A 20,469-nucleotide genomic window follows, 5' to 3' on the forward strand; every position below is an offset into this window, starting at 1 on the left:
AGTGATCTTAAAAAAAACATCAACAATAAGCAGTTTCTCTGCTCCACTCAAGTTCAAGCTTCATTAAGAACCCAGAAAAATGTGTGAAATTCTATCATAAATAATTTTCTGTTTCTGCTCTAGGCATTGCTTTTTGCAAAGCTAGACAGTGAGAGACAGCGCACACGTTTGTTACAAATCTCTCCAGGGAGTGGTAGAGATAGAAAAATGCCTTACCTTGAGGGAAAAAAAAGTGCTTTTAGTGGGAACATCCAGTGATCAACATGTAATATTTTGTGCTAAATCCACACTCACCTTCTGCCCCTCACCATCTCAGTTCAAAATAGAGACAAATCCTCCTACACTGAGGAATTTAACTTTTTGCAGGGGGCAAAAGCTCAAGGCATTTGCATCATTCTGGTCCACTTATAGTCTCCAGAGTAGGCTTTAAGGGGATTTGATGATATCATGGACATGATAAAGTCTTCTCAAGTTGCCTTCTCACCAACCATTTGAATTGATACAGTCACTGTAATAAAAGAAGTCTGTCCACCAGGGAACAGTACCTCCAGGGCATGTGGAATACCTGAATGGGCCATCTGGCTTTTTTGGGCCTCCTTTACAGCCATAGATGACAGCAGTTTTTATTTGCTTTGAAGTATTGCTGGTTTGACTGTTGGTTATTCTTTACTACTCTCCTACCAAATTTTAAACAAATGTAACTGACCCTTTTGTAGCCAGGCACTGGAACACAGGGTCTCACAGTCTGCTGTTGATATTGCTGGTGTCTGTCCAAAGGAGATTCAGTGATGCATGTTTCTACAATAGGAAATCCCAAACTGAATTTGCCTCATTGCTTCAGAAGTTGCTGAATAACTGAATTTTCCCTCTGGTGATATTCTATGGGCACTCTTTGCTATATTTGGATAGCTACAAAGCTCTCCAGTAGAAGTCCAAGTACAGCTGATTTGAGGTGGTTTTCCCTCTCACTACAAGACATCAGCATTTATACCATCATATCTGATATTTGTACTTTTTTTTTATGTAAAACAAATGTGCTTCCTATGTCCCCCTTTCTCTCTCCTCAGCCTCACTTCCAGACAAGTGTTCCTCAAGACTTGATGCTCATGGAGTGGAGCAACTGGAAGTAATGGTCTACAGCAATGATGCTGTGAGCAGATAATGAAGCAATTTCCTTAGTAACTATGGCAACATTTTGCAGTGCTGTCCTGCAATACACCTCAAACCTTGTCCAGCTCTGGATTTTCTGTTTCCTGTTTCTTTTGTTTGGTTTTTGTTTTATATCTCTACATATCTGTTAGTAGAGGGATGTGCTTTACATAGGGCTTCCAATGCCTAGTGTCAGGAGAAGCCTTCTTTGATCCCAGAATGAGAGAAAGAAAAATAGCACCTTGAAAAACACAGTAGCTGTCTGTGATCCAAGAATCCTGCAGGCCTGGTCTTGAAACATTGCCCAATTAACTGGGTAAGTAATCACCTCTCATAAGGCACATCTTCTAGCTTATTGTACAAAATAGGCACTATTTGCCTTCCCAGAGTAAGATTTGGATCTCCCAGCATGGTATCTCTGTTTTGAAAATGGGTATGAAATGAGGGATTATTCATACAGGGAAGGAGAGATATAAGGTGTTTGTGGGAATTATTTTTGGCCTAAAGAAGCCCCTAAGGACTAGCTACGAAGATCTCATTGTATTCTTCTGTATGGAACCATTGATGATAAATGTGGAATTACAGGACCAGTTTAATCCCAAATAAATCACTGCCTCTACACCAGCAGCACTGAATTTCCAGCCATCTTTGACACAGAGTAACTAAATTATAAAAATAAAAAATAGCCAAAGAGGTTTGCACCCTTGGGTTACATGACAGTGACCTGTTACTCACATTTGATCCTGTAACCCAACAAAGCAATGCCCCTTGTCCCAAACACATAACCTGATGAAGGTACCAGGATTAGCATGCACCCCTTGCATTGATTTATACAGGACACAATCACTCATCTAAGATAACAAAACACAGAAGTCAAGGCTGGAGCATCTGGCCCCTCAGATTCAGTTTATCAACATGGTTTGGCCAACTTTCCAGTGAAAAGTGGCAGAAAGTTTCATTGTTGGTCTACCCCCGCTCTTTCCTTTTCTTACCCCATTAAACACATAGAAAAGCAAATGCACTCATATACCTATCCCCATCAGATAGATGTGCCCTAACATATAAAATACATTAGCTTGTTACAGGCTGATTTCCATCCAGCCCAGCTGAGTCTGACCCAAGTGTGTTTTAATTGTGGGAACTCTTCATATACAAATAGTAGTGCTGGTTCTGCTGCCAGGGCAGTGTAGCTCAAGAACCAGGAATTAATGCTCTGGAGGAGATAGTGGGAGCTGCTTGTGGAAATCAGATTAGCTCAGAGAAAGAAAACTCAGGATGATTCCCCTGTCACTGATGATGTTCACTCCCTATGCAGATTTTCTCTATGGCATTCTGCACAACAGAGCCTTACAAAAATATCTTGCTTATGACAAGGACCATATTGCTTCTTGCATCAAGATTTAAAAAATACTCCACTGAGTAAACAACATGTTACACTGTCAATGAAAGGAATACTTCTCAAAGCCTTTCTGTTACACTGGGTGTCAGTGAGACTGTGAATATTTCTACTGTCTGCCTCTGTGAGAAAAAAGGGTTGCAAGATCATACCCAGAAACAATAAATACCCCAGGTAGGAAGTAAAAACAGCTCTAGCCAGCACAAGTTTGTTTGCCAAGTGATAGTATCTGCAGTGTTGGTTTTAGCAATTAAGTCTGCTGAAACATGAAAACAAACACATTCCTCCACCACCTCCAGTTCTCCCCTCTGCAGCAGTATTTTCATAAGTTAAAGGAGAATGTTCTTTGGTTGCTACTTCTTGGAAGGCATATTAAAACTCACAATCTAGGCTTTAAATCACCTTCTAATAGAATGAGACCTAATGTGGAGAGAGCAGATGGGACAGATTATTCCAATTCTATTTTCCCATGAAGTTTCTGACACAGGCTACTGTTGGAACTTAGATAGTAGATTAGTTTGACCTCAGGTCTCATTCAATATGGTAGCTCTTATACTGTTAAACTCTAAAAAGTATACTGCTATCAAATTGCTTTTTACAGCTCTATCTGGCCCCCTCTTGATGATGTGTGTGGGAAGCCAAGCAAAACGTTCCATTAGTGTTTAGAAAGAGAATTTGAGATACATTTTTCATTTGATTATTTTAGGATTTATGACTTGAATAGTGCAGAAATTACTGGCCTGGAATCATGTTATGTATTAATGAATTACCAGGATATGAGTCAGCCTTGGAAGAGTTGGAGCAGGAAGGTAGCATTCTTCCACCAACAATAATCTGTTGATAAATCATGCTGAAAGCTGTAATTCAATAGGAATTGTTTTTAAAGAGAATCAGAGAAAGACTATATGTGTATATCTATTTTCCACTACAGCACATTAATACCGTGTTACTGCGCTCAAGCGTTCAGTCACGCTGATTATGGTTAGATAGCCCTTACCCTGAGTGTTAAACAGAATTGCAATAAAATGACAGCCTTATCCCAGATATTTTTCTGTGCTTGCATTTACACTCCTGGGTCTTTCAAAAGTGGCCTGTTTATTTTCTTCTAATGAGAATAAAAGCCTAACCTGTTGAAACAAAGGGATTTTTCTTACATTAGCCATGTTACGAACCACTACTCTTTGTTTTGGTAGCTTGGAGAGGAGGCCTTAGTTAGGACAGGTGAAATAAAACCAAAAACTAAGCTCCAATACAGAATCACTGGAATGGAGGAGTGTTTTCTGGAGTTTTGCTGAGTGGAGGATTTTTGAGGCATGTTTGCAAATCATGATGTTGGTGTTTTCAGAGGGATACCTGCTGGGATTCTGCAGAGGCCAGCCCTTCTGGGCAGGGTTTTTAAGCAAGCCTTTGAGGCAGAGCTAGAGAACAGCAATTCTTGTGTGTATTCAGTGGTCCCTTGGATTCAGCAAGAACTTGAAGCAAGCTGGGAATGCACAGGTCCACAGGAAGTGAAGTGCTGCATTTGAGTTCTCAGCTGAAAACTGAAACTGTGTTGTACTTGCTCTTTCAGCACCATCAAATAACACTAGGCATGTTTTCACTCAGACTAGTCCCTTGTTCCTTCAAGAAGTCTCACTAGCAGCTCCTACTAAGGGTGATAGAGACAACACCTTAGCAACCTGAACAGTTTTCTCTTTTCAAAATTATGGCTAAAATCAAATATATTGCAGGATAGAGGGAATATTCCTTCATTTCTACAGAAAGGGTAAAGCCTTTATTATGTTCTCCTCAGACTGTTAAGCTGCTCTTACAGTGTTGCAGTGTAAATAGTGGCTTGAGCAGAGTGCAGACTAGTAAACATATTTATGTTTGTAGGAAAACAAACCTGCCTGAAGTTTCTTTTAATGCACTTCTCTTGATATATGGCTTCTCCTACCCCAAGCTCTTGACATAGTAGCACAGGTTATTCCTATAATAGCAGTAGATAACTCAGCTTGCCTTTGGAAATGATTGATACTGGAAAATTATACATTTCCTTATAAAATCTTGGCAATGTCTTAATAAAAGTACTTACTTTCTTTAAAAAGCATTTGAAAAGTATTGGCTTGAATTACATTTTAGCTTGTCCTAGTAAAACAATGGTAAGAGGATAAACGTAATAGGAGCCAAAGCCAATTGTCTCCTGCTGGGTTCCTGAGATTAAGAGAGGAAGATGAGCACAACAAAAGCCCTCAAGTAATGGAGAGGGGTGGGGAAAAGCTGGGAAAGGTAATGTCTGGGAAGTCTAAGCATTGGCACAACTTCTGTCTCAAATTTTGAGGTGTTCTTCACACAGAAAATAAGGCTTCTGCCTTTCTGGTCGCAATCTCTGTTTCACTTCAAGTCACAGCCCTCAAAGCCTGGAGAAGCTTGTATTGCTGGGAAGTGGTTGTATCCAGCTGTCACATAAAGAAATACGAGTTGGTTCAAGAGGATGGCTGTAGTGTCCCTTTTGGAGTTAGCACTCCAACCACTCGGGCTAGCTCAATACTGTTGACCTGCAGGGGGACACCCCTCCGAATCCTGGGAATCAGAAGAGCGGCTTGATGGAATAGACCACAGCTACAATAGAGGAAGCAGGAGTCAGGCTCTCTTGAAGGGTCCCCACAGGGACCTCTGACCTCAGGAGTGCTGCTCCAGGGGAGCCCCCAAAGCAGGGATGACAGCAACTTAAATTTGGGTGAGGAATGAGGGGAGGGGACGGATCTAAAAACAATGGGAAACAAGGGGGGAGTGTGAAGGGATCAGAGGGACATTGGAAAGAATCAATGAGGGAGGTTCAGGGAGGGAACTCCTCTGTCTCTGCCCTATCACTCGACCACCCTCCCTGAGCTTTCTAGAAGCTGGGAGGAGTAGCCAAGTGACAGACAGGGCCCAGAGGGGAGGAACAGGGAACATTCAAGAACAAGAGTCAGGTACAAGGGTGGATTGACAGTTGGGGTAGGAGGGTACAACTTGGGTTAAACTAGTAACAAAAACAAAGGGGAGAGGGGAACAAACTATTAACATAACAACACGGGGAACAAAATTAACAACACAACACAACAGAGGATCTTTATTTTCATACCATTTCATAAATACATCAGTATTTACTTCTGTTTCAAAATCTTATGTCAAAGACAATCTGTACTTAATGTGAGGAAGCTATAAAGTAAATAAAATCAGTGTCAGAGATGTGTTGAGGATAGTGGTCCCCACTTCTGCCAAGCAATACATTTGTTAGCACAGGTGCACCTTCCACAGAGCAGTGAAGATGTGATTGCACAGATTGGTCCCTAAAATGCTCATATATTGAAAAGAGCTGTTATACGAGGGCTACATATCCTTGATGCCCATAGTGCTATAGCTTCATTCATGCTAAATACTTTGACTTTATCAAAAATGCCACTGGCTGTTGCTGCACTTGGCATTCTCCAGGCTAAGCATTCAGGGGTTACAGTTTTAAATCAGGCTCATTTATCACAGCTTTCTTGACCTTTCTCTGATTTGCCTTTGCTGAAAATTTGAAAACGTACTTGGACTTTCTTTGGCCTTCCAGCCAGCACTTCCTGATGTAATCATAGGAAAATTTTGTAGCTCCTATGATCTGACAAAATGCTTAGCTTAACTCATTTCCTATTGATTTTAAAAGTAATAGGTTATAAAAATGAATAATACTGTTAAGTGCACTTAGGCATTTTTTATACTATTATCTTTCATTGTTAAAAAATAATGGTGCTTCAGTCAGGTTCAAATCCTTATAGTGCATTTTTATATGTTTTAAAAATCATTTGGAAATCCTCTTTAAAATTGTTATTCACAAAGCAGTAAGGAGAAAAAGCAGGATGAGAGAACTGCCATGAGCTTATGGTGAGGTTAAATGTGATGTGCTCAACAGGGAAAACCAGTACCAGTTTGAAATCTTCCTTCCAAATGCCTTAATAGAACACCTCCCTAGGCTCACTTTCTGCCTGTGAACTTGGACAGACTTATTAATTTTATACCATTGTGTGTAGTTATTAGTGGGTTTTTTCCATGTTCCATAAGAGACCAGGCAAAATTTCCTATCTGAAAAAAAACCTAACCAAACAAAAAAACCTTTCTTTTTCTAACTTCTCTATTTGAAAGTATCTGCAGAGCTTTCTCTGGTGACCAGCACTGGTTTTCTCATTCTTCTCTCTGCTAGGACAGCTGACCAAATTCAGAATTGAGCTCAGATGAAGAATCAGAGGAAGAGGGAAACTTGGCTTGGCACTTGAGGCCAGGCAACTTTTCCTCTTCAGCAGTTCACATGGCAAAAAGTTGATGCTGCTGTTCCCCAGCTCTGCTTGCAGGACAGAGATTTAGCAAGTTGAGCAATTTTGCTCAACCGTGTTTAAAATATTAGAAGAAATTATTATCTGCTAAAATTGAATTTATCAGGTAATCCTCTACCATTTTTCTGTTTCTAAGTTTGGTGCTGCCCCCAAAAATAGCAGGTGGTAGGGTTTTCCATGCTGCTGCAGGGAAACATATCAGAAATCTTTTCTTCATCCAACAGCAGAGAAATAATAATGTAATAATAATGGTGGTGATAATGATGATGTATTTCATTATAGAAAAAGCCTTGGTCCAAATCCCGCCACCTGCAGTCAAAGAAACCCCCAAAAACCCCAAAGTTGGCTGCCAGTTTTTGCCTGGCTGAAATTGCCAGATTCTGCAGTTTCCATCCAAAACCATAAACTTTCCTACCCCTTGGGCAAAGCTCCTGGTGATCTAAAAGCAAGCAAATCCATGGCTGATGCATGAGGCAGAACAAAGCCATAGTGCCTGGGATCAGACTTGGCTTTGCAGTGCTGACAGGAAGAGGGATGTGTGGTGGCCACTTGGCTTGGCACATGCATTAAGGGGAACACACACACACATGTTAAGGGAATAGGCGTTTACTGCAGTGACTTGTTCCACAGCCCCATTTCTGCAGACTCAGAGGAAGTCCTGAGGGAAGCTTGTGGAAGAGAAAGAGCTTGTGGATTCAGTGTGGAAGAAAAACTAATCACGGAATTTTTGAAAGAAACTGAAAAGAGAAGGGAAAATTAATTTGTTGCTACATTAGATCACATAAAACTCCCTTGGAAGAGTTCCCAAAGAAAAGATTGTGTTTACTGTGGAGAGGGAGCAAAGGATCTAGGCCTACAATTTGATTGCCAAGTCTCATTTTTTAACCTGGTTTTCCTTTTGTTTTCAAACCCCAGAGATAGCACAGTGGTTCACAGAAAGTGCAGCTGGTCTCTTTTGATAAGGTCTGATAGCAGAGATAAAGGAAACAAGCTGCCATTTGCCTTTAAAGACCTTCCAAAATGTATTGTCTTGTTCTTCCTAAAAGCAGTTCCCTTTGCTTTAACGTCTAGGTAAATAGTGGGAAAACAGTTGCTGTGATGTTAATGAGTGTGATGAGTTTGCTGGGTGAAGAGTGGTCCCCTTGGTGCTTAGCATCAAAGAAGGATCTGTCTGCTGCAGTTCCTTTAAAACTTAAGGGGCCAACCAAAGATTGCTGTCTTTTGAACTGAGGTGGATTCACAGGAATTAGTAGAGGCAGCCAGCCAGCCCAAGGGAACTGCTTAGCTGGAATCATTCCTGCTTTCTTGTGTGTAACTTCAGGCCCAAGAAAATAGTATGAGAAATCTAAAAGGAGGTACCTGCTTATTCCTGAAAGGATCAGATATGCATTGCACTTTTTAAGATAAATTATTCAGCCTTTACAAAATTTAGCAGTTAAAAGAGATCACACGAATTTGAACTCTGAAAGTTAATCTGATGGAAAAGATTAAGGGATCTATTCAGGAAAACACCTAGACAGTCCCTTCTGGGACAGGGATGCTTTTGGAGTTCACCCAGAAAAATGCTGGAGGCTGCTTAAGTACAGGAGTTTGGACTAAATTAGTATGAGTATTTAATGTTGGCATTAAATATCCTTATTCTATCAAAATAAACATTCAGTTTCTGGATTATGTCTTGGAAGACATTATTCAATTTCAGACATGTAGCAGAAGTGTGAGAACACACAGTAAAAGGAGAAGTTAGTGACGCCCAGATATTCCTTAGGGCAAAATGAGGGTATCTAAAATGATCAGACCAGAATGATAAACACAGAGACAGCTGTGGCTCCCTAAACTGCTAATGCATCAGAGCTATGTGGAGTTCTTATACTGCATTTGGTAGACAAAGACATGGCCTGTACTAGGAGTGACAGCCTCAGGAGCAGAGATAGGAGGTTATTGAATTTACCATGGGTACAGATAAGCCAGGAGGAAGATGAAAACAAGCTGTTTCCAGTATCTCAGTACACTGAGTAAAAACATACAGACAGAATCCTGAGGCTGTGAATAGAATTAGGTAGATGATAACATTTGTCCTTAGTACAGCCATATACTGTGTGCCTGAAGCTGAGTAGCAGTCACTTCATTGTGGACTGCTAAATCCTTGAAATACCTGCTCAGTGCAATGCTTACATAATAAGTCACGGGTTTCTAATTATTTATTGCCTCTGTCTCAAACATATATTGCAGGTTTCTTTTGCTGTTTATATACATTTATTTGTTTTACTACTACTTTGCATTTTAACAAATCATCTCTAATGAAAAGCACATTTCCCTGCGAACAAATCAATTTCCTTAAGAAGACTTTCAGCCCCTGATTATGGGTTACATTTGGTCTTCACCAATCACGTACTTAACTGTGAACAATAATGTTCTTAAATAAATAAATGCTTTGGTCCAAGTCAACATTAGTCATAATGGACAGTTTCCCACTCAAATATCTGAAATACTAGATGAGACCCTGCTGCCTGGGCACTTAGCTTCCCATTAAAAGTACAGCAATTAATGCTGGATCTGGTTTTTTCTGCAGGTCATTAGGTATGTTATTAACAATTAAGTCTCAGCAGCAAGATGACTTGATTGCAGCTCAGTAAAGCAGTGGGAAGTCTAAATGGGTGTGGGTTTTCAATTACATTACAAGACCTGGGGTTATGGCTACTTTTTCTCCCCTTTGCATTAGCCTGCTCCAGAAGCACTCAGTGGGAAGGTAATGAAGTAGATTTCTACATTACTACATCTTTCCCTGCTTCCTTTTAATTTGTTTTATTATTGTAGACTTTGAAACTTGAGGAGAAGTTAGCCGTAAGCCATTCCACCTGGTCGGGGCTGGCGGTATATTAGAGAGTTACGTTCTCACATGGAGGATGCATTTTTACTAACTGCGAACAGGGCTAAGTCACTGTGGATCAAAAAACCTGAGATGTGGTGGAAACCCCTTCACATAACTGCTGTAGCAAAACAATGCCTTCCCAGCATTGAATTTAAACCACCATTTCTTGGGCAACATAGCTTGAATCATGACTCCCTATGGTCCAGCAACCACTCAGATTAAGATACGTGGTTTCCCTAATGTCTGTCAAATATTGTTGGAAACAGGGCTGGCTCGGCTGTGAGGTGAACAACATTGCATGGGTGGTATCAGTTTCCCACAGAAATTGAAGGTGGGAGGAGAAGACAGAATATAACTTTCAGCCAAAATACATACAAAAAAAAGCATTAGTGTTTATTTTAAAAACACCATGTCACACTTCTTTGGAGTTTCTGTGTATGTGTGCTTAGTGAATGAGAACAAGGAAAGGCTCTGTTTCTCAGAGAGGCCAATAACTTGGAAGCTGAGAAAGGTGAACACAAAACATTCTGACTAACCTTGAGTTTGGCTTGTGTGCATGGCCTGGGGTGCTCCACACTTTTGGCTTGGGGGTTAAAAATAAACCAGGACTGTGTGAGATGGACAAAGCAGTACTACATCTTCCCAGGCCTTTGCATGAGGAGGATGTGGCCTTGTTAGGAGGTAACCCCAGTGCTCTGAGAGTGGCTTTGCTTTGCCTACTGCTCTGGGACACCTGGGCCACTCTTCACAGCCTGGGGATTAACCCCCACCAACGCCTGAATCTGAAACCCACAGCTTCCTTGCTGTGGATATTCATCATAGCAGCTTGGGCAGCAGTTATGAGGTAGATAGAAATCTTTGCTACCATAATCAAGGTGTACCTAAGCTTACTGGGCAGATTGGAACTGTACAGACTCACAGCTGTAATAGCACTTTTAAGCATTGCTGTAATATCAAAAATGACCATTTTTGACTGACCTACCAGCATTCAGGGTGTCATCAGTCACTTCTGCTGATGAAGGAGTAGATAGTAGAGATAGATATTTCCTTTTATTTTTATTGTACATTCCCTTTCTAAATAAAAAATAATTCTTTTATCTTTTACTTCTATTTGAAATAATATATTTAAATTTAATTTACCTATTTTGCAAATAAACTTCATGTCTTGCCTCACTGAACACAGATAAATCAAATATAAGATGGGTTCTTTGCTTACAGTGTCCAGAATCTTCAGTCTGCACTCTGTTCCCCATGCCTGTTATAGCTTTTTTTGGTTGCCTTTGAGCCACTTCTTTCTTGTTCTCTGTAGCACAAATAGCACCACCAAATAGCAATGATCTCCCCTTGCCACTTTTATTTTCAGATCAGGTGAAAAATACTCCAGGCTTAAGAGTAAACTCTTATGCAGTTATAATATATGACCTGTGTTTTGGAAGGAGACACCCAGTTTCATAAAATGACCTGGCTACTAGGTGTATGTCTCAGAGAAAAGCTGGTGAGATAACCATTAGTTTTCACTAAACAATTTTCTCATCTGTTCTTATTATTAACAAAATTACATTGATGAAAACAGAGAAGGGAAAACCCTCATTTTTGAAGTAGATTTTTAATGTGAAATTGGAAGTTGGGCATTGAATTCTTCAGTTCTATAACCACAACGCTGAAATCACACCTCTGTGCAAGTGAGTTTTGCACATGTGCATTCTGTCAGGGAGTCACAGCAGGTCCTGCATCAGTTTGCAGTTCTAAAACATCTCTAAATCCAGCAGCATTTACCAGTCTCACCTGTGTGTGTGTCTGGTGCTGAGCTGCTTGTTTGTAATGCTAATGCTTTTTTGGAAATGTCCTGCTTTACACTTTGATTTTCTGATCATTGGTTCCTTTTAATTACTCTGAAATTTATTTTAGAGCGAAGACAATCAGGAGTACAGGGTACTGTGTCTGAGGGCTGGAAACAGAGTACAGAAAGGAGCCTTTCACTTGAGAGCTGCTGGTTGGAATCCAGCTCAGGTTCAGGCTTAGCAAAAATCACCACTGTGTGATGGCTTCTGGGTGTCCTGCATTCTATGTCCACAAATGAGTCAGTGTCCACATCACACAAACCACAGAACAATTGGTGCTACTGTAATTGGGAGTCTAGTGGCAGCACCAGTGGAAAGGGCAGGGGCTTGAATGAGCATGGAAAATGAGCTGCTTTATTCCCTGCTCCCTCAGGTCACCTTTGAGACACATCTGTTTGAGGAAACTTAGAAGAAATTCGATCTCTGGGAGCTCCCTTCTGGAGATAGAAGAATTTACTTCACAGTACTGACAATCTGACACCCACTAAAAAACTTCACATTCAAGAAAAATAAAGATCATTATGGGATCGTTTAACATGGGAAAGCCTGAACTAAAAAAAATAAAAAAGCAGCTACATATGATTGAAAAATCAACAATAAAATCCAAATGCTGACTTGAAATAATAGGAACCTAGCCAAACTAATATTATCAAGCATGGCCACCACTGCCAAAAATTGCTTCCCTCAAAACCCCAGGGAAATCCTGCTCTTTTATTAAACCATTGAACAATCTCTTCCAGTTGAATCTCTTCTAGGGAAAAAATAAGGAGTGCTTCCTCTGTTCAGACATTCTCTTTGGAGGTGAGAACATGGATTGCTGGAAGAGATATTGGACTTTATTCAGCCTGAGTTGATCCCTTGATGTCATGGAAACAGGGACTGCAAGGAGAGCTGTCAGCAGCACAGGACACCATAAAGAGAAGTCTGGCACTGCCAGTGTGCCCATGAATCCATGGTAGAGCTTGTAAACGACGTTTGGAGGTCACCTGCTCCAACCCCTGAACTTGTCACTTCCACTGGGTCTGCTGTGAAGTAGGGAGCTCCTTTCTTAGATTTTATATGTATCATTAGTATGCCTAAAAAAAGCTGTCAGGAAACTAACCATGTGCCACTGGCAGTGAATTTAGCCCCGTAGTCCCTGCAAGATTCAAACAGCTCAGCTGTGAAGACACCTCTTAATATGCTGCAATGACAGTCACCTATGCTGATTGCAGTGGTGAATGTGGCATGAATTTTTGGGTAAGTGAAAGTAAAAAAATTGTGTTGATGTCAGATAAGTGTGTTAGCAAATCTGAAATGTTCAAAGACAGCTTGGACTACATGTGAATTCATGCCAAATGCAACCAAAACAGCAGATCTTCAAAAACACAACATTTTGACTTTTCATCTTCAAATGGTTAAAAAACTTTATTTAAATAACCTTAAATCATTTTAAGAGCACCTCAGACCTAGAAAGTTAATTTATCAGTATTTATTTTGGGGTGTGGGAGGGAGGAAATTCAGAGCAACACAATACAAAAATGTTTTTGTGTTTGAGTGTGTACGTGGAGGTGGGGGTGATGCTGTGACCTGCCACATCTCTGCTTTTGTATTTTTTGACTTCTGTTCAGTAGATGAAGCTACCAGATTTTGTAGTGTTGCTTGTACAAATGAGACAGGGTTTAGACGCCCACATTTGTTCCCTGTTGTTGTGGTAAAGCAGGATTTGAAACCAGGGGCTGTGAACGTGAATGTCATGAGGGTGGTGGGAAATAAGCACATCCTTTCAGGCTAAATATGGAGAGGTATTGTGAAGCACCACAGAAGTGTGAGGGCAAGCTTCAAAGTTCCTGGGAGCCCAGGGATAACAGCATCCAGAGCACAGACTTCAGAGTTTCGTGAGGAAAAAAAAAAAAAAACCAAAAAACAAACAAACAAAAAAAAGCGATCTCTGCATTCTGTATCACACCACCAGTTTATTGTAATGAAGAGTGTGTGGTGCATATTTTTGCCTTTTCTATGACAAGTGCTGAATTCCTCAGGGGGCTGGTGATTGTGCAGACAGGGCTCTGCAGAAAGCTGGGTCCCTCCCTGCCTTCCTCAGTCAAGAGCAGCCAGGGCTGAGGCTCAGCCAGGGGAACCTGCATGGAGGTTTGCCCTGTTCCAGCAGCCAGAGCAGGATGCTGAGTTCAGCAGACTGAATTTTTGAGAGCATCAGCAGGAAAGGAGATGAGAGGTTTAAAGGGTGAAAAAGCTATGAAGTAGAAATGTGTTTGGTATCCTGAGTGCCTGTTGGCACCACTTGGCAAGCAGTGGTCACGTTATCAGGCCAGACTATTCTTCCATGGGTAAAGAGGGGAGTGCATCCTCCTTAATGTGCAGAAAAATAGGCCATATATGCAGCAACACAAAGTGCTACATGTGAAAGCAGTGCATAAACACTATGGACTAAACTAGTGCAGGATAAGATCACTGTTTAAAACTAGGAAAAAGAGACTCCCAAGGTAAGTGAGAGGCCAGAAAATTAACTGCTTTTGTAAATTTCCCACAATTCTACATATCGAAAGAGGTTACACATGAATGAAACCATGATGTATGATTTGGCTTCTTAAGCATTAAAAATCCTTTAAACTATGGCTGCAGTGTTCATTCCCAAATGATTTTACTTTGTGTATTTATTTAGAGAAAGCTGAAAGTTTGCCATTTATGTGTATTCAAAAGCTGCACATTTCCAAGACTATAAAGGAAACCTTAGAAAGAAATTACTTAAAGAACTCAATTGATGATATTTAAAAATGGATTAAAAAATGCATTAAAAAATTCAATAGATGTAAGAAAGAAAAATCTCAGTTGTCATCTTTTTGTGACTTGATCACAGAAAGTGATTGTGATGCACACATAAAACTGGACAGCACAGATTTCTGTTCATCATTCATTCATTTTACATTATGCATTTGCCTGAACAGTTGCTTCCCATATTGTGAATCTTTTGTGTGAATGTTTTGAAACATTTAAAGATGGAGGTCATATAAAATATAGCTGTTTTTGTCATTCTGAATTTGTGCATAAACTCTCACACAGATTTGGGTTTGTGTACCCACACAGGAAATCTCAGTTTTATAGTTCAGGAGGGTAAGTATTTGCATTTATAATAACAGAATGAGACCTAGAATTAAATGTCAAAATTATGTAAATAACACTTGGATATAGGAGATAGAATATCCTGAAGTATGGTGAGTTTTTAACTTTTTTCAAACACCAACAGGTTTCCAAGCATGTACAATATGAAAGTCTAAGTTACATTTTTTGATGGTGTTGTTCAGGTTTTGTTCTTAAAAAGCAGCTCTAGTAAGTGTGGAAATTGTCATAGGAGTACTATTCTATTCATTTATAATTCAGGAACATTAGAGGAATGAGATTTGTTGAAATGACCACTCTCAAATAATGTCATTGTATTCAATTTTCTGACTTATAAGCAGAAAAATTAATTACTGGAGAGAATTTAACTTAAAAAACAAAAAAAAACAAAAAACAAAAAAAAAACAATAAAATTAACCCAAAAGTGTTATTCTGCTCAGATTGCTGTTTAAGGTACGTTTAATGTTTTCAGCAAGTCCATTCTGTCAGGACTGCTGTCAAATCAACCTCCACAGCACCTGCTCAACAAAGCCTTTGTACTGTCCTGGAAGCAATGTGCTCTTGGTTGCTTTTTCCATAGCCTGCTGGATGGAAGAGGTTGTGTAAGCCAGGGTTTCATATTGCTGAGCAGAGATAATTAGAGATGCCTGTCTTTTTTTTTTTTTTTTTTATAAGGCAAAAGGTCATAATTTTTTGAGTTGGGTAGAATGTAGGCTTTGGACCAATATTTTCTGTGCTAGCTGCAGCCTGTCTGTTCCATATGCTGTTTTATTCTCCAGTAGTATTTTGCTTGCCCTCTGCAAGTCTGTAGAGTGTTGTAAGGCAGAGCAGAAGTCTGGAAGCAACTCCCAGTCCTGGTGGGCAAAATGTCAGCATATTGGTCAGTGAAAGAGAGAACTGCTTGATTCAACCTAAACCTTTTTTCCATTGTGCCACTAACTTCCCCAAAAGCTCCATACTTGCCCAGCCCTGCTGGATCAGTATGATCAGAAGTTAAAGGCTGCCATCTAATGGGGAATGTACATAATACAATCTTCATCAATAATTTGGTTTTACCAAATTATCTCTTCTTGTCCTTCTCCATGTACCCATAAGTATTTTCTTAACAAGGCACTAGAGGAATGAGAATATTTTATTCAGATTTTATGTAGGATGGTAAATGGTACTTTTATCAGTAACAAGATGTTCAACCCAGTGAGAAAATCCAGCAATTCAGAATTAAATGTAATTTCTTAATGCTTTTTCTAATTATTCAGATATAGATGAGTGTTCCTTTGAACGGACCTGTGACCACACCTGTATCAACTACCCTGGAAGCTTCGAGTGTCTCTGCCACAAAGGCTACACCTTGTATGGACTGACGCACTGTGGAGGTTTGGAAACTGAGTTTTGCTTACATGTGTGTTTGTTTGCTTTGTGAACTGTTTACAGAGACACATGATCTTTGAGATTAAGGTTCTGTAACTTAAAATGATAAAGACATAATGTTAAAATAAGCTTAAAATATTATGAGCTGGGTGTGATTAAAATTTCAGTATCTCAAATTTGCTGAAGCATTCCCAAGAGAAAAAAAATGACAACCAATGTCCCACCATTTTTTTATCAGAACTTCCACAGGAGTGAGGTTTTTTCACACCTGTAGGGAGGCTTCATATGATGGGCAACAAAGAAAATAGGGGAAAGATGTCAATTTTGCAAAGTTTATGTATTTTGGCTCTGTTGGCATTTGTCCTTACCAGTCTGTGACATAAACTGCCTGTGAAATGCATAACAGAAGGCTGTGGTGGATATTCTTCCTATCTTCTGGGGACCTGCTTTCAACCTTTTTAGTATGACTGGAAAGAATCGGTACTGTAATGTTTCATTATCTAGGAGAGAGATATTTTTGAAGTGCAGCATTACCACAATGACCAAATTAGAGGTTCAGCTGATGTAACAGAAACAGATGTGCTGGCCCCTCACTTCCGAGGGCTGAGTTCACCTGATTTTGTAATGTCAACATGAGACACTGCTAATGGCATCTCTGCACGGCTTCTTTTTGGGAGAAAGAGGTAGGAGGTGTATGCTGGTCTCTCTTTTATGGAAAAGTATCACATAAATTCACAATAAGAGTAGAGCCAGATGGGAAGAGAAATAGGAGTCCATCTAAGGAAGCAGTTTGGGAACAGACCTTACTTGAAAACAATTGTGAAAGCAAATTCTGAGTCTGAAAGTTTTTGGGACCTGTGTTATATGAGGTGTGGAGACACTGATCTTCAGTTTCACAGTTAATTCCTTAATGACTTAATGTAATAATTTAGGGAAAGAAGCCTCAAAGTTTGGAGTTCTGCATCAGTCTTTAAATAACCTTCAGCCTCAGTTCAGCTTCAGTCTTTTCAGTAAGACTGAAGAAGGACCAAAACTATAGCTGGAAATACTCAGTGCTGAAACTTGGAGCAAAAACATGACCAGATCCAAACCTCCTGCTTTTTTTTTCCATTATGAGCAGATACAAAATCACAACTCTGAATCTAGACTTGTCCAGGCCCCAAGTTTTGCCACTTAGGCCTGTCCTTAGTTTTAGTCCTTGCATGCTTAATTTTGAGGTCTACCAGTGAGCCAGAGCATTAGCAATTCTGTGTATCTCCTGTTGATTCAGTGTCATTTCAGCTCATTAAATAAATAAACATCCTTTCTGGTGGTGGGAAGAGAGGAGATGAGAGATTGACCTTGTCAGCACGAGTATATGAGTGCTGAATGCATGGACTAAAAAGGACACATCTCATACTGGCTAAATACTTCCCTAATGTACCAAAAGTTGAAAGATTTTCTGTGGAATATCAATGATAACACATACAATAATTTCTTCCCCTTCTTGTAAACTTTACCTTTTATTTTTATTCAAGGAGTATATATCTAAACTACAATTCAACTGCTTAGTTTCTTTCAAAAGTATAATTTCCTCCTTCACCTGAACTAAAAGAAACTCTGTGAATCACTGTAGAGAATTTATCTCCTTGTTTTGCTGAAGTGATGTGATCTCATAGAGGTTTATGCCGTTTTTCTGTGTAACACATCATTGTCCAGATGCTGCAGAAACTTTTGAGCATGTTTTATATCTTGTACTTCCAAGAATTTCAGTGTGACTGGTCCTGGCAAGTAAACTGTATCAAATGGATAAATCCTTGGGAGAGTAGGAGCTGTAAAGTTTAAGGCCAAATACATGCAATATGCACTAAAGTTGTTTGGCACTGTCTGTCTTCATACATGTTTATGTGGGCTCAAATGTAAAAGATAAAATAGAAATGGGTTTCCTTATGCAAGTCATATCTTAATGGGCAGTATATGTGTGTACACATGGTTAAGACTCTTCACAACTTTAAATATGTTTTTAGATATTGATGAATGCAGCATCAGCAATGGGAGCTGTGACTTTGGGTGTCTTAATACCATGGGGAGCTACGAATGTGTCTGCCCACCTGGAAAGAAACTGCACTGGAATAAAAAGGACTGTGTTGGTAAGTGTGGAAATGTGACTCAGAGGTGACTGTGATGAGGCTCCTGTTCTCCAGTAGGGTGCAAAAGTCCTTGGTTTTGTTTGAGAGAAGCTGCATTTTCACAATCTAGATCCTGAAATTCATTTTATAAACTCAGATAACACCTGATCCTGTGGAGCTCCATGGGCTAGGATACAACTGTAGGTGGATTAGCGAATGAGCAATATGTTGGATTTCATTTGTGTGGAATGTTTCTATAAGTTTATGAGTCCATTCACAGAAATTGAAGTATTATTATTATCTTAGGTATTTTATACTTTTGTCCTTAATTTGCACTCTTCCCATCTCCATAATGTCAGTTATAACTCTATTTACCTCTAACACTAATTTAGAATATTCAAAATATTTCACTGTTTACAAGTAGGACATGGTAGGACATAATACCTACATTCACAGAACCATACCCAAAATTTTCAAGTTATCTCTAAAGGTATCCTGCTTGATATAAAGTACTGACACTAGCTGTGTCAAAAGTATTCATCACAATGAGCACAAATCCTGAAATCAGAAAAATTTGGCACTTGCTGCTAGTGCCACTTTGGGACAGACCTGAATTTCTGTATCCTTTAAATAGATGGCTTCTTTTTCTGGAGTCTTATTTGAAGCACAGCAAATCTTGGTCATGGCTACAGCCAAAGCCTTTTCTGTGAGATTTTAATTCTGGTTTTTAATTTTTAATGAGAATGTCATACCTGGGGTTTTCCATGGCCAAATTTTGAAAACACAAATAACTTCTCATAGGCACATTTGTGGATGATGCCTAATGCCTAACTGGGAGTCAGACAGAACAAGAAAAAGGGGGAATCTCCCTTCAGGGAATCTCTGTACATACTGAGAGAAAGCACTGCTTAAATCTGGAGTAGAGAGCACTGCACTGGCCTTGTGTGATCATGCAATTGTGGTGTTGTTTACATGGATACAGCAGTATGGAAAGCACTTTATAACCAAGGTGGGGTGGTGGGTGAGATCCTCAAGCAGAATTCCAGCCTTTTCCTCTATGTTCTTCCTAAGTACAATTAAGTGCTTCGCTTTCCTGTTTACCTGTCTACTACCTTCCCTGCTATGCAGAGAACTAAGCATTGTGACAGCAAGAAATAGCTCACTGTGGTTTTTAGTTATCCACTAGGTCTCCCTTGCCATATACCAGTTATTCCTTTGGAAAGGATTTTGTAAGTTAACAGCTGGGACTAAAATTTTTGGAGGTCTGGTATGAAGACTACTTGTGCTATATTCCCTCTCAGCCTACTAAGAATGTTGGTAAGAGACTGTATTGAAAATATTTTCCTGGTTGTAAATTTCTCCTCATTATTTATAATGCTCAGCTGGAAGATGGAAATAGAACACCCTTGTCTATTGATACACACTCTAGTATTTGGTGACTTCATTGAGACTTAAAATGAGCATCATCTCACTGCTGATCACCTGCCTTTATAGCCAACATTTTTGAGAGGAAACTACATTCTAAATTGTTACAAAAGCACAATAAAAAGTGGAAGAATTATATTTAGTGATGCTGAATGCCATGTGATTTGGAGACATTTGCAGTAACAAAACTCTCTTTTGTTCAGCAATGGCACTTTGTGCTTTGTTGTCTCCTCAGTCCAAGGAAATATTTCCTTCAAAGACATCACCAGAGAAACATAGAAGACTTAGGAGGGAGATAAGTGGAGGATGATTATTCCCATATCTGAGATGTGAACATCAGGCATGTTTATGGGACTTGTATCTATTTATATTTAACGACCAGTGAGGCCAGGAATACAAACCAGCTGGACGCTGCTGGGACTCTTCCTTTGCATGCAAGCCAAGTCAGGCAAAACTCATTCCAGGTACTGCTTTGGAACTGCTTGGTTTCATGATGACTTTATTGGGCTTTTCCCAAGCCCTGGTAGACCCAAACCAGTCTTGCTGCTACAAGGGTTGCTTCTGACACCAGAAGCAACCCTTACCTTCGTGTGGTCTGCTGGCAAGCCCACAGGTAGGAAAAATTACATTTACAGAGCCACAGTGAGTACTAAGAAAAGCAAGTGTCAGCCAAACCTATCTTGTAAGGTGAGCAGATTGGAAAGAAATATCAAGAAACAGAGAAAAATCATGTACCTGAAACAGCATTTCTATGGGGCTGAAGCAAGAGCTACCCTACAGCCACCTGGCTGAGACTTAAGTCTCAGCTGCTGCAGTCTGGAAAAGCTGCTTGAAGAGGTGCCCAGCTGCACTTGGTCAGCGC

The 20,469-nt window shown here is 39.9% G+C and overlaps 1 protein-coding gene across 8 annotated transcripts in view; it reads left to right on the forward strand.

The window, feature by feature from the left end:
- SCUBE1 (signal peptide, CUB domain and EGF like domain containing 1) overlaps positions 1-20,469 on the forward strand; it is a 205,507-nt gene that overhangs the window by 159,944 nt on the left and 25,094 nt on the right. For all 8 annotated transcript variants that reach the window (XM_086885181.1, XM_086885182.1, XM_086885183.1 and 5 more), the window contains 2 exons: positions 15,963-16,079; positions 18,081-18,203. In XM_086885181.1, coding sequence (XP_086741307.1) covers positions 15,963-16,079; positions 18,081-18,203 — 240 coding nt within the window. The remainder of the gene's footprint in view (positions 1-15,962; positions 16,080-18,080; positions 18,204-20,469) is intronic.

The sequence above is a fragment of the Cyanistes caeruleus genome, chromosome 4 (assembly GCF_971803275.1).
Source record: "Cyanistes caeruleus chromosome 4, bCyaCae1.hap1.1, whole genome shotgun sequence".
NCBI lineage: Eukaryota > Metazoa > Chordata > Aves > Passeriformes > Paridae > Cyanistes > Cyanistes caeruleus.